General features: G+C 40.2%; 1 protein-coding gene across 7 annotated transcripts in view; it reads left to right on the forward strand.

Moving 5' to 3' along the window:
• Positions 1-23,292, forward strand: part of chd9 (chromodomain helicase DNA binding protein 9) — an 81,172-nt gene that overhangs the window by 40,473 nt on the left and 17,407 nt on the right. For all 7 annotated transcript variants that reach the window (XM_086189080.1, XM_086189097.1, XM_086189107.1 and 4 more), the window contains 15 exons: positions 3,651-3,756; positions 8,127-8,273; positions 9,853-9,921; positions 10,033-10,088; positions 10,719-10,836; positions 11,154-11,240; positions 11,491-11,628; positions 12,045-12,166; positions 13,388-13,631; positions 15,494-15,670; positions 15,802-15,945; positions 18,794-19,049; positions 19,736-19,946; positions 21,748-21,943; positions 22,640-22,822. In XM_086189080.1, the coding sequence (XP_086045206.1) occupies positions 3,651-3,756; positions 8,127-8,273; positions 9,853-9,921; positions 10,033-10,088; positions 10,719-10,836; positions 11,154-11,240; positions 11,491-11,628; positions 12,045-12,166; positions 13,388-13,631; positions 15,494-15,670; positions 15,802-15,945; positions 18,794-19,049; positions 19,736-19,946; positions 21,748-21,943; positions 22,640-22,822 (2,254 nt within the window). The remainder of the gene's footprint in view (positions 1-3,650; positions 3,757-8,126; positions 8,274-9,852; positions 9,922-10,032; positions 10,089-10,718; positions 10,837-11,153; positions 11,241-11,490; positions 11,629-12,044; positions 12,167-13,387; positions 13,632-15,493; positions 15,671-15,801; positions 15,946-18,793; positions 19,050-19,735; positions 19,947-21,747; positions 21,944-22,639; positions 22,823-23,292) is intronic.

The following is a 23,292-nucleotide window of genomic DNA, read 5'->3' on the forward strand; positions in this document are numbered from 1 at the left end:
CATCTCGCCATCAATGCTCTGTTTGTACTGGCTCAATTGATGATTCCACAGCCCTCAAATATCGTGTTTCACAGTTCAGGTTTTCCCATATGGGGATCAGAGAGATACTTCAGCTCTGTTATATTCTTTTAGCTGCTGAGCGGCTGCCTGGTGATGTGACACTGATATTCTGCACGTCTCACATCCTTGCCAGATTTGATTTGGTTGAGAGTCTCTTAGTTTTTGTCCTCATCAGCTCTGTCTTTCATTATTTTGTGTCGCAGCTGCTTGATTTTTATTCATCTATTTATTTTAATTATTTTATGTTGTGTTACATCGACTAGGCACATTTTCTGGTCATTCATAGTGTCATTAGACGTGTACTGGTGTCGTTTTTCACAGGACGTGATGTCACCCCGAACGTTGCTGCACACATTGCCAAATACACTCTCAAGGGCACGTTGCGTGGCAACCAAAAGCTGTCATTGTCAAGAGGATTTGTGAAATGTAATATCATTTAGAGGGGGCAGGGACATCAGAAAGAAGAGACTGCGCTTCAGCTCTGTACTGTTAGAAGAAGCTGCTACTCTCCACTTTGCACAGTCAGATATAACAACAGGCATGGGTGTGAGCGTTTGTGTGTCCAGCCCAGAAATGTCTGACTAAGATGGTATTAATCAACTTTTCTCTTCCCAGTCGGGCTTTTTGTTCGCTGAAGCCGTATTACTGTGATTCTTGGGAGCCTCTCTTTGCCAGGTGTTGCTGCTAATGTGATGACTGATTAGCCAGATCAGCTTATCGTCTCAAGAATGTCGAGTATTTTCAGGAATTTCAACAAACTGGTTTGAGTTTGTATTTCGCAGACCTGTGGAGTGGCGCAAACCTGCAGTTCCAGATTTTAACCTTAAGTTTTGTCTTGCGCTTCTTATTACCACCTGTGTCCCAAGTACCTGAGTTACAGCAGCAGCCCCTACACAATTCACGCTGTGAGAAACCAACGTTCTTAATCACTGGGTTTAAAAATGAACTTAACAATCAATTAGTCTTCAAAAGACAAGTGGTGCTGCGCAATTTAATGGAAAAAGTTATATTGCAAATTATGACATTATAAACAACTGGTATCATGATTCTACTTTTTTGGTTATAAGGAAAAAAATGCACGCAAATTTCGGATCATTTTGAAACCTGTAACTCAAACATACTCTGAAACATGTATAGAAAATACAAAACAAACATTTCTATAGCACTAACATGCTTTAATACGAATTGAAAAATATCTTTCTAAATAAATAATGCTGTTTTTGCAGCATTCATGCAGCACTGAATGCATCTGAGTGGTCGGTGAAACTCCCTAACGACCACCCCTGAAACTCCCTGACACCGCACAACGACTGTCGTTTGGGGGAGGCCAGGTGAGTCTCAGGAGGGTCGTTTCCACCACAATAGCACTGACCACTCCCACATAGGTTTATAAGCTGGAGTTTCCACACTCTTCACTAGAACTGAAGAAGCCTCTCTGATGAGAGGTGAAACGTCTTCAAGATAAACTTACGTCCGGTTGACCAGATTTTACTTCGCTTCGATCTACGATGACCTGGATGAATGAGAACCTACACAGACTTCATGCAGCACTATTCAAAGCAATTGTTCATTTTGATATTAAATTTTTAATTGTGTAGCCTGATAATGCCATTTGCAGCTCTAACTCCTAGTTTGTTAAAATGGTGCTATATCACACAACACAGAATATTTTATGATGGTTATTCCTCTTTTTATCATTACCTCTGTATTAAAGAGGGAGGAAAACATCTCAGGCAAGGCTAACAGGAGGAGGCACTGGCTTGTGTGGGAATCTTTAGTCACACTCTGTATCTCCAAAGTAATCTGAACGAGCCCCCAGGGAGCAAGAGACATCTTTCTCACCAGAGACATACCTGCTAATGCAAGAGTGTGTGTGTGTGTGTGTGTGTGTGTGTGTGTGTGGGGGTTTGTTTTGTGTTCGTTGGAGAGTCAGACAGTGAAGATGTCATGTGTTGGTATGATAGCAGTCTTTTTTTGTTGTCCTTATTTTTATTTTTCCCAGTCACACCAATGAGGAGATTTGGCGCCTGTGGCGTGCAAGAGATAATGCGTGTGGAGAAGCACAGGATAGGAAGTGTGTGCATATGTGGTGAGAGAATATAGAAGGAAAGGTCAAAGAAATAATATGTGAATATGTGAGAGAGGATAGAGCCAGTAGAAGCTTCCATCTATTAACTCTGCAATCTGCTGCTGGTTGGGCTGCCCTCCATCCCTCCATCCTAACAGTCTGTCTTACAGTACCACAGTTACAAAAGCCAGTATGGGAATATCGTCACTGACGCCTTAGAAATGGCAGCTAAATAGGCAAAATCTTGGCTAAATTCTAAGCAAATAATGTTTGTATGAATCCATAGACAAACTAGGAGCCTAAGCAAAGCACTGGATTCCAAAGTCCATAAATGTCAGCAGCTCCCACCGTGAGCATTTATTATGAGAGCATGAGTTCGTCTCTCCTTCAACTGCTTCCCGAGCTGCTGTTGTATGTCTGTTTGAGTTAAAAACAGCACACAGGCAGCTGTGTAATCATGGATCCTTTTAGAATATCCACCACTGCTGCAAATGTACTTCGTCTTTATGGACTTCAGTGGAACAAGAACAAACCCGATCCACTTCATCTACCATACTATCTGAAGTTGATGTCTCTTTTTTTCTATAAAGCATGTTTGAAATGGTGCTTCGTATTACAGTAGGTCTCCTTTGAATATATGTATGACAAACATTGCTACTCCTGCCAACTAAATACCAGTTCTATCACAATGTATATTTAGTCCGAACTACCTAACACGAACATGATGTACAAACAAGTTCCCATCTCGTCATTTTAGATAAATGCCAGTTGTCCAAAACAACCTTTTTTTTTGAAAAGTCGAAATTACAAAAAAGTTTGGTGATCTGCTCTGTATTCAGTCGCTTATTTTGAGTCAGTATCACCTGATGCTTACATGTGTCCACTGTCCATCTTTAGATGTAGAATAGCTCAACAAAGGAAGAAGTACTTAAAGACTTGCGGTAATAAGGTAAATTACCTTTACTCATGCTGGGTTGCTCACACACGTATTTGAAATACTGTAACAAATCTCTGTTTTTGATGTTTTTTGCACTTCCAGACTGCTTCCTTTTATTTTTTGCCATGTTAAAACTATTTTACATCTTTTAATATGAGTTCTGATGTCAGTGGTGACAACGTTTGTGCTCAGCAGAGATAAATATACCTTGTTTTGAGTTAAGGCAGATTTGATATGAATCATATGCAGGTCACGTGCGCTCTACATCACGCTTGTTTCTGTGAGATCTGTGGAATCTGTGTGTGTGTGTGTGTGTGTGTGTGTGTGTGGTCCTGCTTTTTGACTGAATTGTCTGGTGTGTATTTTTTATAAATCATCTTAATTTGTCTTTGAGCCACCGAGTTTTTAAATTGGGTTAAGATCTGAAACACCAGGCCAAGGGTGATCTACATTTTCCTTTAGGCTGCGTTTTTATGGCGCCTGTCAACAACTAACAGTGTTGTAAACTACTACTGTAACTGGTTTTCATTACTCTGACTCTTATCTTGTCAGTCTCATGGTCTGTTTTCTTTTTCCTCCACCCAGGAAAATTGTCATCAAGATTGGGAAGAAGAAGAAAAGAAAGCCAGAATCTTCCGAGGAGTCGGATGATGATCCTCCACCTCGACACGCTTCTAAAGATAGCGACTCTGTAAGATCCATTAATCGCACACATAAATAGACGCAACAGTCATATGTGCAGTATACTTTTGTATCACTTCCCCTCATCAAGTTAAATTATTAATCTGTAACTGGGGGATGACATGGACTTTAGTTTGCTACTTAAGGCAGCGTGTGAAGTGGTGTCGTCAGCCTGACTTTTCACACTTCGGTAAACCGAGGAGACTTCACGGCTTTGGATTGAGCCGGGGAGGCTTGACTGTCTGGTTTAGGTGGAGGTCATGCAGTGGGTGGCTATCTGAAGTACACATTCTTATCTGTGTCGACGAGGTGATTGACATCCAAGAGGCATAATTTAGGTCAAAGCATCAACAGTAGCACATGCACACAAATAGAAGGAAACTAACCATGGAAGATAGATGTGCTGTTTCTTCTCTTCTCACATGCCCACAGTTGAGTGAAATTAAAATCTTTTTTTCTTCGGTTTGATAACACACGAATGACACGTTTTGTATTCAAAGCAAATAAGCCATAGACAATATGGCACGTTTTACATTTCCAAGAATTTAATTTTACAGGTGAAATATCAGGGAATGTTAATATCACCGATAGCCAGATCTTCGATACAAGGTGATCAAAGATGGATAATTGTTGAATATGTGATAACTGCACTGAACATAATCAGGGAGAGCTGTTGTATGGTCCTGTGAGGTTTGTAATGACCTGGCTTTAGTGCACGCTTGTGGAAGTCAGGGATCAACTGGAAGGAAACTCTTAACAACGAACACCTCCGCCACAGCCAGTAGAGGGGACGCACCCACCAGAAAAAAAAACAAAACAAAACCCACACCATTTTGGATGTGCCTTTGTGTTTTCTTGGTATTCAGGCCAACGAGGCATTGTCCTGCACTTCATTCGATGGGTGTAACCGCGGAGACTTCTGCCAACTGTGGCAACACGTGCGTGCCCTCTATTGCCCGCTCATAAATAAAAGTTTCTCAAAATCTGCGTGGATCCTGCACGAGGTATTCCCACCGTTTTTATTCCTTTTTCTTTTTATCCTTTTAATCCGGATCTGCAACAGGAATGAATGGACTGTTCCTTCTTTTGCGTCTTCCCACAACATTTGCTTTCAGGGGTCCTGGAGTTTTTTGTTTTGTTTTTTAGTTTTGCATAATCCTGCAGACAGTTAGATAATGAAATCATACTTGTGAAAATAGAACCTGCTTCACTCAAGCCCAAATATCCCCATAATCTCAGACATATGCTCAGAATTGCTGTCTTGAATTGTTGACCACTGACCCACAGTCACGGCTGCTGTCTGACGAGGTTTTACTGTGATGCCGCCTGAGTTTGTCTGTTGTTTCTGCATCCCATTCGTGCTCTTTTGCTCACCAACAGAAGTCATGCTGTTTGCTATGTTGAGTGACATGTGATAATGAGTGGAGATGCCTAATGACTTTGTCTCCACCTCCACCCAACCTACTCTTTCCTCTCGCGTCCTATCCGGGCTGTTGCCTATGATATAATTATGCTTGTTAAATGGCGCCCCTGGCCTTAATTAAAACAGTCTGTTGATGACTCATTTAGGATGATCTTGTGAAAGAAGTCAAAGTAGCACGGCTGACAGCGAGGAGAGACGCATGGCCACCTCGGGGGTTCGGCCCTGTTGTCATGACATGTGGCACATTTGACTTTGCAGCTTCTGGTCAGTTTGGGTATAGGGATGTGAGGGTCTATTTCCATGGGGATATTATATTGCACACCTAATTAGCTTAGGCTCAGTGGCATTTATTCCTAATTAACTACATATTATCATTAGGAGGGCTTGTGTATTGATGCAGGATGCAGCTACCCACGCATAAGATAATTATAAAGGCTTGACAGGAAGGAATAGAACAAAGGCTGGGTTTTGAAGTAGTCTGTAATTCCTGCTTTAAAGTGTTTATTTCTGAAATAAAGAGTACTTTTTTTTTTTTTTTTTTTTTAAGATTCCAACCGGTGTTATGGGTTATGTATATTCATGATAACCTTTGCAATGATGACAGCCCATATTGTTATTATGCGTCCGTGTGTGAAACATCTGTTGCCCGAGGCGTTTTGTTTTCGGGTTGTCTGTCTGTATTCCTGGATTTGGAGAACATGCATGCTTTTCGGGAATTCCCTCAAATATACCTTGAACATCTACTTTGATTCAAAAATGAACTGATTCGATTTTGGTGGTCAAAGGTCAAGGTCAGCGTCACTACACATCAGGACCTGACTGACATGGGATTTTGGAGCCTGATACCGTATTAGACCAGCAAAAGAAGTCACAGATTATTGTTATGTACGACTGAAGTAGTGAAATTTTTGGCTGGACTGAAAATGAACCCTTTCTATGTTCATTCTGTACCAATTTTGTAAAGGTAGAAGGCTAATTTCTTTAAACAACTCACTTTTTATTGAAAATATTTAACATGGTCATTCATGAATATTTAAATGAAGACCAGAGTGAAGTATAAAATTAAACAGGCTCAATTAAACCATTTTTAAATCACCATCGGCATTGTTTTCTGCATTTTGTGTGCTGTTTTAAAAACGTTTAACACTGGCATGGAGCGGGAAACGTGGACGACAGCACAATACATTCTTCTTCTTCTTCTACACACAACAGGCTTTTGTTCATAATTAAAAGAATTCACATGCTAATTATGATCAAATCTCCCACAGCTGGCTAATTGCATGAATTGATGACATTTTGGAATCAAGTGGTCAAAGGTCAATTTAAGTGCAACATCATAGTAACCTGCAGAATTAGTTTTCTGGCCGGTATTCAGTGCCATCTCTGTCATGCCATAAGGGGGAAAATTAGTTCTCCTTTTGCAAATAAGACACTTGAGGGCTTTTATTAAATTTCATGGGTCTGGTTTTTAGCTGGAGTTGGGATGCAAACCAAAAGTGGACTGGTTGGCAGTAATTCTAGTTTTTAAAATGGGTTAGTGTGACAGAAACTTTAGAAACACTTGTCTTTTGCGATGCATGATGCAAGAGGATGTGCTCTGATCACATGACAGTATGTTGAGAAAATGGCATAACTGTGCGGTAGATTTTTTTTTTTTTAGTTTTGACCTGTGTTATTGATTCAATAGCTCTACCAGAATATCTGCATGATGATGCTGCGACGTCTGCCCGAAACGATCAATCAGTCTGGGCCGTATCTACTTTATGTACATATATCAGTGTCAGTGTATATGCCAGTCAGAATTTGACAAGAATTTCCTGTGTAGAGAATTTATTTTCCACCGGAGGCCGTGGTTGAGTTTTTTCAATAAACGTAAATCGTACTCAATATGTATTTTTAACAGTAAATGAAATTAAGGGATTATCGTCAACGTCACGCTGTGTTCATGTAAATAGAAGTAATTTATAATTGGTTTATATTTTCCTACACCCACAGATACTTCATTTATCAGTGCCATCTTCAAAATTCCATTGGTCAGGCCTAAACGCAAAAGCGTACTAGGGTATTATTTGATTTTGTGAAGCAGGAAGTAGCATCACACTCATGAGTCATGTTGTCGGGAACCGATGACCATGCTTCCTGGTGAAGATTTTTAATGTCATTTTAGAGTTGAAATGGTCGTGGTTTCATAGACCATTGTTTCTAAAGTGACATTTATTGAAATCATGACAATGTTAGATCCATTTTTATATTGTAACCTTTGTAGAATTAAAAGTATTTGAAATGAGAGCTGTTCTTGTGATCAAGATTACCAATGAACTGTCAATAAGGATATCTTTTGGTGGTTTACTGGCAAATTGAATTTGCTGAATTAATGATCATTTCTGCAATATAATCCACATATTGCTGAATAAAGAAGCCATGAGCGCCAGTCTCCTGAATGGTTATATGATTAGTCATTGGTCATCATTGGTCCCAGAAGGATGTTAATCGCATGTTTTTTCCAGGTGTTTTTATATATATATCTATAGATATATATATATCTATAGATAGATATATATATATATCTATATCTATATATATATATCTATAGATATATATCTATATCTATAGATATATATCTATAGATATATATCTATAGATATATATCTATATCTATATAGATATATATCTATATCTATATATCTATATCTATATAGATATATATCTATATCTATATAGATATATATCTATAGATCTATATCTATATATCTATAGATATATATATATCTATAGATATAGATATATATCTATAGATATAGATATATATAGATATAGATATATAGATATAGATATATATCTATAGATATATAGATATATATCTATCTATATATCTATATATCTATCTATATATATCTATCTCTTCGGATATTCATATAAAGATGTTTTTCTCTTTGTGTCTTTTTTTGTTTTTCTAGAAGAGGAGGTCAAATCGCCAGGTGAAGAGGAAGAAGTACGCCGAAGAGCTGGAGGCCAGGCTGTCGGATGAGGAAGTCAAGGTTATTGTCAAAGCCAAGAAAACAAACGCTGCAGCATCCAAGGAGCCGGCTCTGCAGCTCTTTGTAGTAAGTAGTTGCTAATTTTAGCTAAAATGAAGCTGCTTTTTAAATGTATGAAAACTAATTGGATTAGTTCAGATTAGAACTTTCATTATTTAAAAAGGGTTTGTTTGCCCACAAACAAACAAAAAGATGAAATGAGTCGTCCTTTTTTTGGTAGTGATCCATAGGAGTATAAACTTGAAAACAGATTTCTCTACATGAGAAAGGTAAAACACTTTTTTTTTTTCTTTACAAGAGCAAGACTGAGTACTGAGCTAGTAGTACCTACTGATTTGGTCAACACGTGGTATATAGTATGCAGTATACCCAGATTTCACACTCCAGTTTAAATTCAACCAATCTACCCAAAATACTCTTCCCTACAATGAAAACTGATGGAATTGTTTGAATTTTTGTCCTATGACTGACAACAATACGCTTACGCTTCTGATCATTTTAGATTTTCTTTCCAAGACTTTTGGAAATTCTTGGCTTTGAATGTCTGAGAGCCTCAGTGGCCCTTTTCACAGCCCAGAAGGTTGGTACAGATGTGCTGAGGATTTTTTAGTTTCCAAACCTGGAAACGTCTACACACATTTAGACTCAGTGCATCATATGGATCATACGTTTCCAGACCTGAGGACATGCTTGGATGACCTCACATTTGGAACAGAGGTTCACTGGGATTCAAGGATGTACTGAAAAGATTATGATGGCCAAGGTCACTGTTCCCTCACGTAGGATTTTTCGTTAGTGCCTCAGGGGGATGTTCTCATGTTTTGTAATTCTGGGATTTTGAGGATGGACTGAAAGTTATTTCCACCTGATATGCAGGAGTGCCTTGAGGGTATTTCTTCAAATGGAGAACAAATGCCCACTGGAACTTGAGGATGAACTGAAAAGATTTTGGTAGTCATAGTTCCCTGTGACAGCCAAATATGATGTAGGCACATAACTAGAAACACAATACTGAGGTTATTTCAGCTTTCTACCTGCTACAGAGGTGAAGAAATGCTTCAGTAGATGTTGATGTGTTAACACATTTTTAAAAACCACTCAGGGATTAGGATGGTAACGAAATTGCCATGACCAGCATACCACTAAATCGATTTAACGCTGAGCAATGTGTCGGTCAGTCGTATGTCACATGCATCTCCAAAAACATGTGAGAGTAAAGTTCAGCACAGCTTAATTTTTCAATCCCGCATCGTGAGACTCAAAGCAGTATACATACTTTTAAAAATCTATCTTAAACATCTGAGGAAAAGGAAGACAAAGAAATCTGTAGGCTTTTGGCATCGGTTGTCTGTAGTACATCAATTATTTATGAATTCCAAAATCACAGTTGTGCTGAAGCGCTTGGTAATCCATACAATATAAGGCCGGTTCTTGATTCAGACATGACAAAAAAAAAGAAGTCTTCATAAGAGTGTCTTTGTAAGCAGACTGCACAGTACATCACTGTCACAAACAAGAGTTGTTGTATTACCAAGCACCCTGAGGCATGAACAAGAGTTATTGTATCACCCTGAGTAGTCTGAGGTTTATAGGTCTGGCAGGCTATGAGGCAACATGACATCAAATGTTTCATCTTCATTTGTAGGAAAACCCCAGTGAAGAGGATGCGGCTGTTGTTGACAAAATCATGTCGTCTCGCGTCGTGAAGAAGGAGGTAAAGATTTGCTGCTGTTCATCAATCATGGTGGAAGTTAAGATCGTGGGATTGCTGTCTTTAACCCTACCTGATATCTTTTCACTACATTGGATACATTTCTCTGCATAGGTTTCTCCAGGAGTGGTGGTCGAAGTGGAGGAGTTCTTTGTAAAGTACAAAAACTAGTAAGTACATTGTTCTGTTATAGCTCCTTTCTGCTTTTCTTTGATGTCTTTTTCTGTGTGACAACTGTTATTATTTCAGAACCTTTCACCAGATTGGATGAAACAAAATTTATAAGGATCTAAATTTACTGTGCCTGTAATCTTCCTAGCTCTCTTAAAAAAAATAAATCTTGAATCTAAAATGAGATCAAAAGAGGAAACGTTATGAGACGATGCTGAAATAAGGATTCTTGCAACCTCGCAGCTGTCCTCGGCATTACTTTCAGAATTACTGCGTATGTTATTATTTGAAATTCCTGTTCCTTCTTCAAGTCATGGACATTATTAAAAAGTCTAGCTCTTCTCAACAATACCCTATCACATTGCAGTTATAGTATAACAGGGTTAAAAAATGTTGAGACTGACAAACTGTCATGAGCCAAATCACCCTCATTAAGACCAGTGATGAAAAAGATGGAGATATGAATGTTTACAAAGATCACGTCTCTAAAAATCCTCAGTGACCACCCCTGACATCTGTGATCACACCTGCTGGCTGCAGCCATGGCACTAGATGATGTTAAGGAGTTTTTTTCAGTATAGTGTGTGTGTGTGTGTGTGTGTGTGTGTGTGTGTGTGTGTGTGGTTCAGCTCCTACCTACACTGTGAGTGGGCCACAGAGCAGCAGCTGGAGAAGGACAAGAGGATTCAGCAGAAGATCAAACGCTTCAAGATGAAACAAGCACAGAGGGCGCTCTTCTTCGCAGATGTAAGTAAGGCTGTGTGTTTGTGGACATATTGTAGACTAGCGGACGCACATATGTGGATTTGTTATGTGCAGGTGTGTGTATTTTCACAATCTGTTAGGACATGTGTGCATGGATAATTCACATGCTTAGAAAGGTGATGGGTTGTATTTAATATACGTTTGGTTTGTGTGGGCAATCACATCTGTGTGCATATATTTGAATCTCTTTACTCGCTCGATCAGCAACAGTGATGCTTGTCAGATGGTGAGTGGGCACTTAAGTTTATTCTCTCCTTGTTTCTCCTTTTCTTTTCCCACCGTATTGGTGTGTCACACAGATGGAAGAGGACCCCTTTAACCCTGACTATGTAGAGGTCGACCGAGTGCTGGAGGTTTCGTATTGTGAGGACAAAGACACGGGGGAGGTAAAGTGAATTCTTTGATTTGATAATCATATCTTGTTGTAGCGTGTGTTTTTATATTTTCTATGTGGCTGAACATGTTGTAGTCCTTTTCATTTTTCAGTATATTCTCCACTCCAGCGATGCTTTTGTATCGCAGAAGTGCCCAAGGCCATGCTGATGGGCTTCCTTGCAGCCTTTGTTAATATTATAAATGCCCAGCTTGACCTCACTCTAGTCTTTTTCAGAGCTAATTTTCTTCTGCCTGCTGCAGGAGGTGGTGTACTACCTGGTGAAGTGGTGCTCTCTGCCTTACGAGGACAGCACCTGGGAGCTGAAGGACGACGTAGATCAGAGCAAGATAGAAGAGTTTGAGCAGCTGCAGGCAGCCAAGCCAGACTCACGGAGGGTGGTAAGCCATGCCCACCAACATTCCTCACTTACTTTTTTTTTACCGCTTTGAAGTGCTAATGGAGGAGATTTTGTTTAAATTCTGGTTTCTTTATATATTCAATTGAATTAAGATGAATATTTTGAGCTGCCAGTTCCACATAGCACACTGTAATTACCTGACGTTTGTTGTAATTTTAAAAAGAAATTATTGTTTTTAATTATATTTTATATTTGGGGTTTTTTTCTTCCCCTTTTCTCTTGCCTTGCCTAACACCATCATTCCCTCGCCCAAGGGATCTGTCATTTTCTTGATTGCCCTTTGTAGTTGTTGGCATGCATCATTTACAGTATATTACTTTATTTCCACAGAAAAAAATTTAATTTAGTTTTAAAATGCGCAATTAATTCAAAAGCTGCTGTATGAACCTGATTCAGGAGCGGCCCCCAGCTAATCTGTGGAAGAAGAGGGAGCAATCGAGGGAATACAGGAACAGCAACAGCCTCAGGGACTACCAGCTGGAGGGGGTCAACTGGCTCCTCTTCAACTGGTACAACAGGTCAGTTAAAAGTACTGTATATGCATACCGGAACACCACGACATCTCTTTCATGTCTGCAAATACAGAAAAAAAAAACAGTCTGTTTTTCTCAAATCATGCAATATGACCCAAATGCATTTTTGACTGGGTAAACACTTGCACAGGTTTTATTTGTGCTCTGAATAGACTTCTATAGGCATACATACTATAATGATACATGAAAAAACTGAAGTGGGCTTTTAAACAATCATTATGAACTAAGCTAGTTGGGGTAAATGCCGATACAGAGTGAGTACAGATATGTTTTTGTGATAAACAGGTACAAATTAATAGCCTTGTTTTGATATATATTTGATGGAGTTGATGCTTTTGGATTGCTGATGCAATTAGTAAGCAATAAATAATTTTTTTTTCTGTTTTGTGTTTGTAGAAAACACTGTGATTTGGCTGTATCGACATTATTTAGTCAGATCTATGAGGAGACTCGAATTTCATGTCAAGGTGCACATTTCTGCCACAGCAATCACTTTTCTTAGTCCGCAGTCAAAAAAAGAGGCGAAACATAGTACATCTGGAGCACACTGTTGGTGCGCTTGCGTTAACCCTGGGAATCGGCTCTGTTGTGTGCGAGCATGCAGGAGTTTGTGTATGCCTACGCAGAGATTCATCAAAAGTAGAAAGCTGCTTAAGAGGCCAGTGGGAATATCTGCACGTTACAATTAGCATCAAGACATAATACCCCCATCCACTGGACAGCTGAATAAATGGTTTACTGGAGTACGCCCTGCAGCAGAGGCAGCTGCATTTGCCCTTTTAATGTATCTCATCTCTTTGGTTTGTTATTACTGCTGATGATGTCTTTATCTCCTTCATTTTTCCCTCTTTGCTCGATTAATATCACACATGCTGTGTGCATTTTCTTCTGTTTCCCACTCCAGTTCCTCATTTGTCTTTTTAACTCCTTTTTTCCAGCATCACCACACATTTGTGCGCTGGAAACAAGCGCAAGAATTTCAAATAATTCAAATGCTTCCTGGAAAGACCCACCCCTTGCTCTTGCTAGAACGGAGACATAGTCACACAAATACTGTACAGGATACTTACACCACGGGCTTAACCGTAACATTTTCAGTTGAGTTGTTTCATCCAGGTTTCCAGTGCTTTGCCTCTTTTTTTTTTTTTTGCTGATTTTTGTTGTAAACCAGTAACATCTCTTCTTGTGTACCTCCAAACCTGTCAGACGGAACTGTATCCTGGCGGATGAGATGGGCCTGGGAAAGACCATCCAATCCATCACATTCTTAGAGGAAATCCATCGCGTGGGCATTAAGGGGCCATTCCTCATCATTGCTCCACTTTCCACCATTGCCAACTGGGAGCGCGAGTTCCGTACATGGACCCATCTCAACGTTATCGTCTATCATGGAAGCATGGTCAGCAGGCAGATGCTCCAGCAGTATGAGATGTATTTCAGGGATGCACAGGTAAATGGCCACAAAGCACAGATGTGATACGACCAACTGGTAAAAGTGGTATTTGACCCAAAAAGCTGAATTTGCCTTTCAAGTACTTCATCCAAACCAGGCGTGTTACATGATCAGCTTTTAGCTCCAAACTAAATGTTTGTAGATTTCTTAATACATTGATTACATTGAACCATGCATTTGAGACTGGAAACTGATCATTTTGGCAGTTTTGCTGTTGAAATTCTTTCGAAATTCCCTCAAGCCATTATTGAGAAATGTCTTCTGGAGTCGTAAAGAAGAAATACAGGAGGGAAAACAGATCTTCTGAGCTCAAAACACTGATTTGTGAGTACTTGAGAGGTTTAAAAAAAAAAATCTTTTTGGGTGACTTATTACTTTAATTGACCCATTTTTCTGAGGACGTATACCTGGTGTTTGCCGGTGAATCTTTTGTATTTTATCCTATTATATCTTCAACTTAAGAGCTTATTCTAGTCATTCGAATAGAAAGGGTACCAAGTACAAAAATGAAAAATGTGAGACCTTGCTAGGATGATATGAATTGTACATTTTTGGTCAAATAACAGTTTCAAAGATGAAGCTTTGTAGCTCTTTATTATCATTGTAGTTTTTCTGCTCTGAGAAAAGCCTCACAGCATGACAAGAATCAATTGTGGACGCAGCTGGGCATCAAGTTTATCTCCCATATCTAATAGAAATTGAATTACGAGGATTGAGGTGGTTTTTTTTCTTTTTTCTTTTTGTTTTGGCCTATTCTGACAAACCGTTTCTTTCCCTGAGTAAAGCCACACATGTTGCCTGCTTACCTGTGAACTAGAAATCAGTGATTTGCTTCAATTAAAATAATCACAGTGCTTTTTAAAACCAGCAGCACAGTGCCAGCAACCTAAAATCCTCTGAGTAATCTAATGATATGTTACAAAACAGGATGCCTGCTAGCAACAATAAGAGTGGGATATTGAAAAGCCAGGCTGAACTTGATTACCATGTGCAATACAAGACCTAGACCATTGTTGCGTAGCGAAAACTTCACCATGAGATGCAAAATACATTTCAGGAAGTATTACATTTATATTTTATGACTTTAAAATGTTTAAGCTGAAGTGCACATGCCCAGTATTTATGTAGGCTGGTAGCGAGTTGCTAAGCTCGGGGCTGAGGCTCTGTGATCGGCAGGCTACGTGATGTGTCACCACAGGCAGTTTAGGGCTCTTCCTATTTAGATAAACAGTAGGAGAACAGAGTGGAGCCGCCACCTAGCTGTCTCCCAGGCAGCGTGTGATGTCATAGCAGCCCCCAAGGGGAACACTGTCTGTGCTTCTCAGGCGTATCAGAGGGAGAGGCGCCCCTACAGCCGTCTGTTGGCTGGCAAGCTGTGGGAGGGGGTTACTGAATAACGGAGTGTCCCTGGAGAACTGTTGTCAAGGCAATAGATACAAATGCAGAGGTGGGCTGAGGCAAGCCCTCCCCAGACAGACAGACAGACAGACAAACAAATAAACAAACAGGATTAGGACTAGGCTCTCAGGAGGTGGTCATAATGTAGATGGGCTTAGGTTGCTGGTGAAGTCTAAAATTGAAGTAAGCCATTGTGTTCTGTCAGCGGTGTAAGATGTCAAATATGTAGGTGTGACACATAGACAGAGCAATGTCCTGTATTGATAAAACAACCAGAGCAGACTAGAGGACTCTGGACTTACCGTACGCCTGGGTTTGCAGAATTTCTATCACGACTCTTCAATTCTCATTTGCTTCTTTAAAGTTTTTTTTCTTGTGCATTATAAAACAATGCACGATTTTTCTAAAAATTCCTTGTTTTATAAACCGAATCTTATCATGTGTCCTCTCTCTGTCATCAGGGCCGTGTGATTCGAGGTGCCTACAAGTTCCAGGCCGTTATTACCACATTTGAAATGATCCTGGGAGGCTGTCCTGAGCTCAACGCCATTGAGTGGCGTTGTGTTATTATTGATGAGGCTCACCGCCTCAAGAACAAGAACTGCAAGCTGCTAGAGGGCTTCAAACTCATGAGCCTGGTCGGTAAAATTACCCCCTTAGAGAATGAATTGAGAATTATCAAAGATAAAAACCACAGTGTTGCGTAGAGTTATGTTTTCACGCTAAGACTATTAAATACTGTAATGTTTTGCATCTTGTCTTCTCTCAGGAACACAAGGTCCTGCTGACGGGAACTCCTCTCCAAAACACAGTGGAGGAGCTCTTCAGCCTACTCCACTTCCTGGAGCCAGCACGCTTCCCCTCAGAAAACACCTTCATGCAGGAGTTTGGAGACCTCAAAACTGAAGAGCAGGTGAGACTTACAAATACATGGAGAACACGGTAGACAGCGTCGCTTGTGAAGAGTCAGGATCGGTATATATTTGCACCAGAAGATGTATATATATATATTTTTAAAGATATCACATTTTTAGTGTTGGTGTATTGTTTGAAACACCAGCCAAGGTATTGTTCGAGACCTCCCCGGCACACACTGTTGCTTAGATAAAAAGATCCTGTTGGTACAGATGGAACCCTTGAAGTGGAGCTTTTTCTAACTAGGCCACAGTGACATTTTGTAGAACACACACACACATACACACACACACACACACTCGCACACTAACATATGGTGGATGATGATAACAGATAATGGGGTATTATGCTGCTCATTGTTTGACTGTATATTGACAGAGTGGCTTATAAGAAAAGGGCTTTTTACCTTTTTACCTTCCCTCTATTTGCTGTTTCATTTTTAGCCACTAACACTAAAGAGATACTTGAGGAAGGACCATTAAAACATGTTTGAAGTGGGGTACTCACACTAAAATTTAAAATATTTTCAACAGCTGCAACTCTACATTGGATACTAAAACTGGTAGCTCTTAGCAACAGTGTAAATGTGAAGTCCTCCTCATTGTAAGTAAGGTGCGGGCGCTGTTGAGGTTCTTTTTCACCACACTGTTACTGTGTCTGTAACCGTGGGGAAAGTCAGCGCTATGGAGTGAGAAATGTATGCTTTTGATTTAATATTGATTTTTTTTTTTTTTTTTTTTTTAGCATGATATAAGACCCGCGCCTCACTCTTGGCTTCTTAGACAAAGCACCTCCTTTAATGGAAAATATGCAGTAACTATGTAGGCTGATTGCAGCCTCTGCAGGGCTTTTCTCCCTCCACATTCCAGCTCTGAGATTGGGTCGTAATGTTCCATGTATGACGTCCTGTTACTCGTCTTACATTGAAGTAAATACAGTATATACAGATATATCTTGCTGATTTGTTGCGTTTTTAAACGTGAGGTTTAATTTTCATGCTTCTGCACCACTTTTTTGGCATTTCTGGTCACCAGTTGGTTGATTTATGTGGACTAGGATATGAGACTCCACCCGGGATCAAGCTGAGATGGGCCCTTTTTGCTGATGGAATAATGAGAGTTTCTGTTGCTTCTACATGTTTATACGCGTGACCGGAGGCATTATGTTCAGTCCGTCCACACGTATGTCCCTCAGGAACACTTGACTCAAATGTCCACTTGGACTCTAGGCTGAACTTATTAGAACTGGAGATCTAAGGTCTGGACCACCGACATCATAAAACATCTTTTCGATCATAACTCAAGAATTCCTACGTTGATGATGATGAATCATCACACAAACGTCTGAACGGATAAATCTGTATATCGTTTATGTTAGTAATGTTTGATGGCAATGAAAATGGTTGAGAATGAATGAGAAGTCAACTTAAATAGGAAGTGGCTGCAAGTTCCCTCCCAATCATATTCCACTAATAATTAATGAACATCAAGTAGAGCAAACAGCAGAATCAATACATAGAATAATACACGAAAGGCCAACAACATCCATTTGAATATATGTGCTGAGAAAATGATCAACATTCCAATAAGCTATAAGCCAAAGACAATAAATAAATAATAGGGCTTTAACGCTATAACTCAGGAGCAGAAGAAGTTACACTCAATCCATTTAATTAAATTCCTTCATTGCACTACATACATCTCAGACTATAAGTAAACTGCAACTTGACTTAATTGTCAGGCATACAACTGCATGATGGTAATTCTTGTTTTTTAGCGAGAAAGCGTCTAGCATGTGATGAGATCATGTGATCCGTGTGACCAGTTCGCCTGCTCATTCTTAATTTGTAGATGATTCTATCACTCCTGCTGCTGTGGGATGTCTCAGAGGTATTTAACATAAATAAATACAAAGGTGATTCAGTGACATTTGAATAAAAGTGGTGAGATGTTTTAATCCAGTGCTGTAGCGGGCTTGTCTCTACATTCATGAATATAATGATTTAGGAGAGCTCTGTGTGTGTGTGTGTGTGTGTGTGTGTGCGCGCTCCAACTATCTAAAGCCATACAAATGGCTTTTGTCTGGGAATTGGAATGTGAAAAAAAGCCATAAGTTGATATGCTGTCTTGTGGGCTGAGGAAGGACTTGGCCTTTACAGCTCCTCTGTATTTTTCCTCTCCGAGTGGCTATGTGGCGATAGTGTGGCAGACGGAGCTTGAGAGCAAGTTGTCTCACACCTAAACATATTAAATGGAGCATGAATTAAGTAATTTGTGCACACACACTTGCTGCATTAAGAGCACAAAATGATCAAATCAAGGGCACAAATTAGCTTTTGTTCTCTGTAACACCTCCGTGCATGTTTGACGTGGGCCTGTGTGTATAATTTAAAAAATGGGGGGGGGGGACCATCTGTTGGAGTAGCAACTAGGCCATTTCACTTTAAAAAAAAAATGCAATTTTGTAAACATTGTTTTTAAAAACTGAAATGAAATACTACATAGTAAGTCTACAGCCAAATCTGAACAATGTACAGAGAATTCTGTGCTGTTTCAGCACCGTGTTCAGTGCGTCTCGCTGGATTACAAATGGATTGTCTCATATCTTTAAATTGGCTGTAAATCAAAAGGATACTCTGGCTGCAGGCAGCTACTCCACTTACTTGGTGATAGCTAAAATTGGCAGATTAATTGTTTGCATAATGCATGACATGTACGTGTAGCGTGTTTTTAATGCTGTGTGTGACTCACTTTATTTTTGCCAAATTTTAAAGCTGTGCTTAAACAGACTGTCCCATGGCAGTCAGTGGATGTCGTAACTATAACGGTGGACTATTTGGGCAACAGGTACAGAAGCTCCAGGGTATCTTGAAGCCCATGATGCTGCGTCGGCTGAAGGAGGACGTAGAGAAGAAGTTGGCTCCGAAAGAAGAAACCATCATAGAGGTTGAGCTCACAAACATACAGAAGAAATACTACCGCGCCATCCTGGAGAAGAACTTCTCTTTCCTGGCGAAAGGAGCTGGCCAGTCAAATATGCCCAACCTGGTGAACACCATGATGGAGCTGAGAAAGTGCTGCAACCACCCCTACCTCATCAAAGGTAGGATCTTACTTAACACTGTTAATTTGATAGTTGAAGCTAAAATATTGGTGGCTATGTGGTCCTGGCTTGCAAGTTCCTTCTTTAGTTGTCAAGAGGTGTTGTGGGCTCAACTAAGCTGCTTAAGGTGCTTTGTATAATTGTTTTTTTTACTTCAAGATACTTCAAACTCTACAAACTTTCTTTCTGTAGTTTGATTTGTTTTCTTAAAGTATTTCTAAAATACATGCTAAGTATGTATTGTGAGGTTCTAAAAAGTTGACATTCAGAGACAAGACATGTAAGGTAGGATTCTGAAGTTTTTTGTGCATTTAACACTCAAAATTTTATTGTTGCTGGAGAAAAGTAGTGCACATGGGGACTAATACATGATATGTATTCAATGTAGTCTTGCAGACAGGAAGCAATGCTCCTCACGTGTGTTCTCCTGGCTTTTGCGCTCTCAATCAAGAATGTTACAAGTGATAGACATGAGATGCCTGGAGCAAGGAATTAGAAATACCAATCTTGCTGTTCTTACGTTCTCTAACAATAGATTTAGGGTCAAGAAAGTCCTTTAGTTTGTAAGAACGTTTCATCAATGATGGCCATTGTGTATACAGAAGAACAACAAACCTTCCGGACAAAAACATGTCATACATGAGACACAAGGTTATGCTCATGTATCCATTCTTTTCCTTCATTAGGGGCAGAAGAGAAGATCTTAGAGGACTTCAGGGAGGTGTATAGCCCCACTGCCATTGACTTTCACCTGCAAGCTATGGTGCAGTCTGCCGGGAAGCTGGTCCTTATTGACAAACTACTGCCGAAGATGAAGGCCGGAGGGCACAAGGTGCTCATCTTCTCCCAAATGGTGCGCTGCCTGGACATCTTGGAAGACTACCTCATTCAGAGAAGGTAATTGAGACAAATGATTAAAAGAAATTAAAAATCACTTTGACATTTAACATGGAGGAGTTCCTCTGAGATTTTGTTCTGTATTGACATGATAACATTGGGCAGATGCTGCAGATGTGTGGGCAGCTCCCTCATGATGTCAATTTCCTGTTTCATCATATCTCGAAGGTGCCCTTTTGGATTAAGATCTGGCGCCTGTGGAGGAGTCTTGTTATAAATGTTCAACAGACCAGTCTGAGTGAGCTTTGTGACACGGCACATTATCCTGCTGAAAGTAGCCAGTAGAAGACGGGCACACTGTGGTCATAAAGGGAAGCACATGGTCAGCAAAGCTCAGCAAGGCTGTGGTGTTTAAATGTTGTTTAATTTGTACTAAGGGGCTCAAAATGTGCCAAGAAACCATCCTCCACAACATTACACCCCCAGCAGCCTGAATTGTCAGTACAATGCAGGATGGATTCATGTTGTTTACTCCAGACAGCAGCCTGACCATCTGAATGTTGCAACAAAAATCAAAGATTCTTCACCATGTATGCACACCTCAGTGATCAATCAAGCGGCCAGTGAGTTAATGGTTACTGCTTAGACGTCCTAATTCCAGCACAAGGCTGGAAATGGAGAATCCTGTTAATCTCCTGAAGATGAACCCTCATCCATCCATTTTCAGCTCTCAGTTGTCCTGTTGAGGGCCGCCGCATGCACTGGAGACTCATACAGACAAACACAGTGATATTGTCTCTGGTAACTGCCGTCATTTTTAATGCCCGGTTCACTCATGTCTGTGAAACTGAAGGAAGTCTTAATCCAATGCTCCTGAGGTGAGACATTAACTCTCATTTTATGGCTGAAAAATCTCAAAGGTCAAACCAAATTGTTAAAGCAGAAGAAAAGATGAATATAATACATACAGCATCTGAGTAGCCTGTATGAGGGTTAGTTTTCATAGCTCGAGGTATAAAAAATCGAGCTATTTCACAGGTTATTTATTATTTACGGTTCTTGATTCACATCGGATCAACATGTTTCCTGTTTTTTAATGTGTTATTTTGAGACCTGCAGTGGGAGCAAATGAAAAGATTTAAGTCCCTTGCACACAGAGCATAGGGGCATGCAATAAAGATGATGGGCAACAGTTGTGCTTGTATTATGGCCATAAATCTACTACTCAACACTTTGGCAAAGTACAGCATTACTTTGAGATTCTAATTATGAACTCTCTATTCGCTGTGTGTGTCTGGTTCTGTTTGTGTCAGCAGTGTCTTGGTTGTAAGGCCCATTAAACTCTTGATGGAGTGATTGGTCAGGAAAATGTAGATAGACAACAAGGGGAAGGTTTAGAATTTAATTAGATTCAGGAATTTCCTATTTACAGATAAGAGTTTGTGTGTCTGGAGTGTTATTCATTTTCGCTATCTTCCTTATTTGTGGGATCTTTAGAGTTTGTTTTCGTGCCTCTCTTTCTTCTGGCTTCCCTCCAGCAGCTGGAGTAAACCCTGAATCAGTGTAAAGGTGTTGCAGCGCTGAGCAGCACAGGCGTCTGACAGGGTTTGTAGCAGGTTACAGATGCCCTCAGGGCTCCACTGTGTTCGACAAATTGGGGTTTTCTGTATGACTTCTTCTTGCTGGAAGGGGATTACCCCATGAAGGGTCAGACTATGGGAGGGTTTGAGAATGAGTGAAGCTTTAATCCACTGCATCAAGCTGTCATTATTTCATGCTTGTGACAATTTTCCTTAAGTGATGGACAAATCAATGCCTTATGTGATCAACAAACATCATGGGAAATCCTTGTGTCTCACAGGTACTTGTATGAGCGAATAGATGGACGTGTCCGTGGGAACCTGCGGCAGGCAGCCATCGACCGCTTCAGCAAACCCGACTCAGACCGCTTCGTTTTCCTTCTGTGTACAAGAGCTGGTGGCCTGGGAATCAACCTCACCGCTGCAGACACCTGCATTATCTTTGACTCTGACTGGAACCCACAGAATGACCTGCAGGTGGGTGACACCTGCACACGCACGCACGCACGCACACGCACACATACAGTCAGCCACTGTTATTTGTCGATGTACCAATAATTTATAGGCCTTAAAATTTAGACACACACATTGTTATCTCTGGTCTGATTTAGGTTTGTGTGAACACCTGCGAGCAAGTCTCACCTCCAGGCTGTACAACGTGTACGATCAAAGTTACAGGTGTGAAATATCACCTCATTGTTAGAGGCAGCCTTTTAGATGTAGAATTTTTTTTTTTTTTTCATTTTGATCGGTGACTTAACAAGTGTTACTTTTGCTAACTTCACACTACACAACTTCCAAGTCTTCTGATGGCTGTGATGTTCACACTACGCTGCTGGCTTACTTGAAACAAGAATCTTTGTCGTTGTGGTGACACGCTACATGCCTGCGTGGCCAAAAAAAAATCATGCAAAAGAGAGAATCTTTTGTTCCAGAAATGGATGTCCTTGAGAAACAATCCATTCAAGTCATTTGTGCACTTACTGGCAGTGAGCCACCAAAAATGAAGAAGAAAGGGTGAAAGATGGATTGACACAATGTATCTTACTTGTTGAGTTGAAGTGGAAAATCAGTGTTAAAATGGTGAAGTGGGGTTTGCACACTGGATGAAAGAGTAGATATCATTACCAAATCTGATTTGCACATGTATTGCACTTCTGCTTTTATTCACAGGCCCAGGCTCGCTGCCATCGGATTGGTCAAAACAAGGCAGTGAAGGTGTACCGTCTGATCACCAGGAACTCATACGAGAGAGAAATGTTTGATCGCGCCAGTCTCAAGCTGGGTTTGGACAAAGCAGTGTTGCAGAGCATGAGTGGCCGAGATAACAGCCTGGGAGGAGGCACTGGAGGAGGGGTACGTTTCAGCAGAGTCCTAATGGTCCGGAATAGAAATTTGGAATTGGGTAGTTTAAATTATTTCTGAGATTCTGTCCACAGAGAGGTGTTTCAGTTATGAGTAATGAGATCCATTTTGCATATTGGCCTTGGCTAGATGTTATATTTTTCAATTCAACTGTAGGGCAGTTTATTTCACAAATAAGCAGGAAAACAAAGCCTGGAGATAATTATAGAAATCAATTATTGTGGAATTTTGTGTCGTCTGTGTTTCCTTAACGTACCTATTCATGTTTTTCTGCAGCTGTGGACGAACATTTTAAAACTTAGATGATGAAACTGAGTTTAGGGAAACGGAGGGGAATTTGGAACTGCACTCCAGTTTAACCAGAGTCCTCAGTTATATCTACTCTTGTCATGGGAAAAATGCTTCCACAAAATGCAGCCTTCAATCAAATAAAAAATATTAAGTCATACTTTCATGTTGTC

Source organism: Aulostomus chinensis, chromosome 2 (genome assembly GCF_037954235.1).
Source record: "Aulostomus chinensis isolate RoL2024-O1b breed Wild chromosome 2, RoL_Achi_v1.0, whole genome shotgun sequence".
Classification (NCBI taxonomy): Eukaryota; Metazoa; Chordata; class Actinopteri; order Syngnathiformes; family Aulostomidae; genus Aulostomus; species Aulostomus chinensis.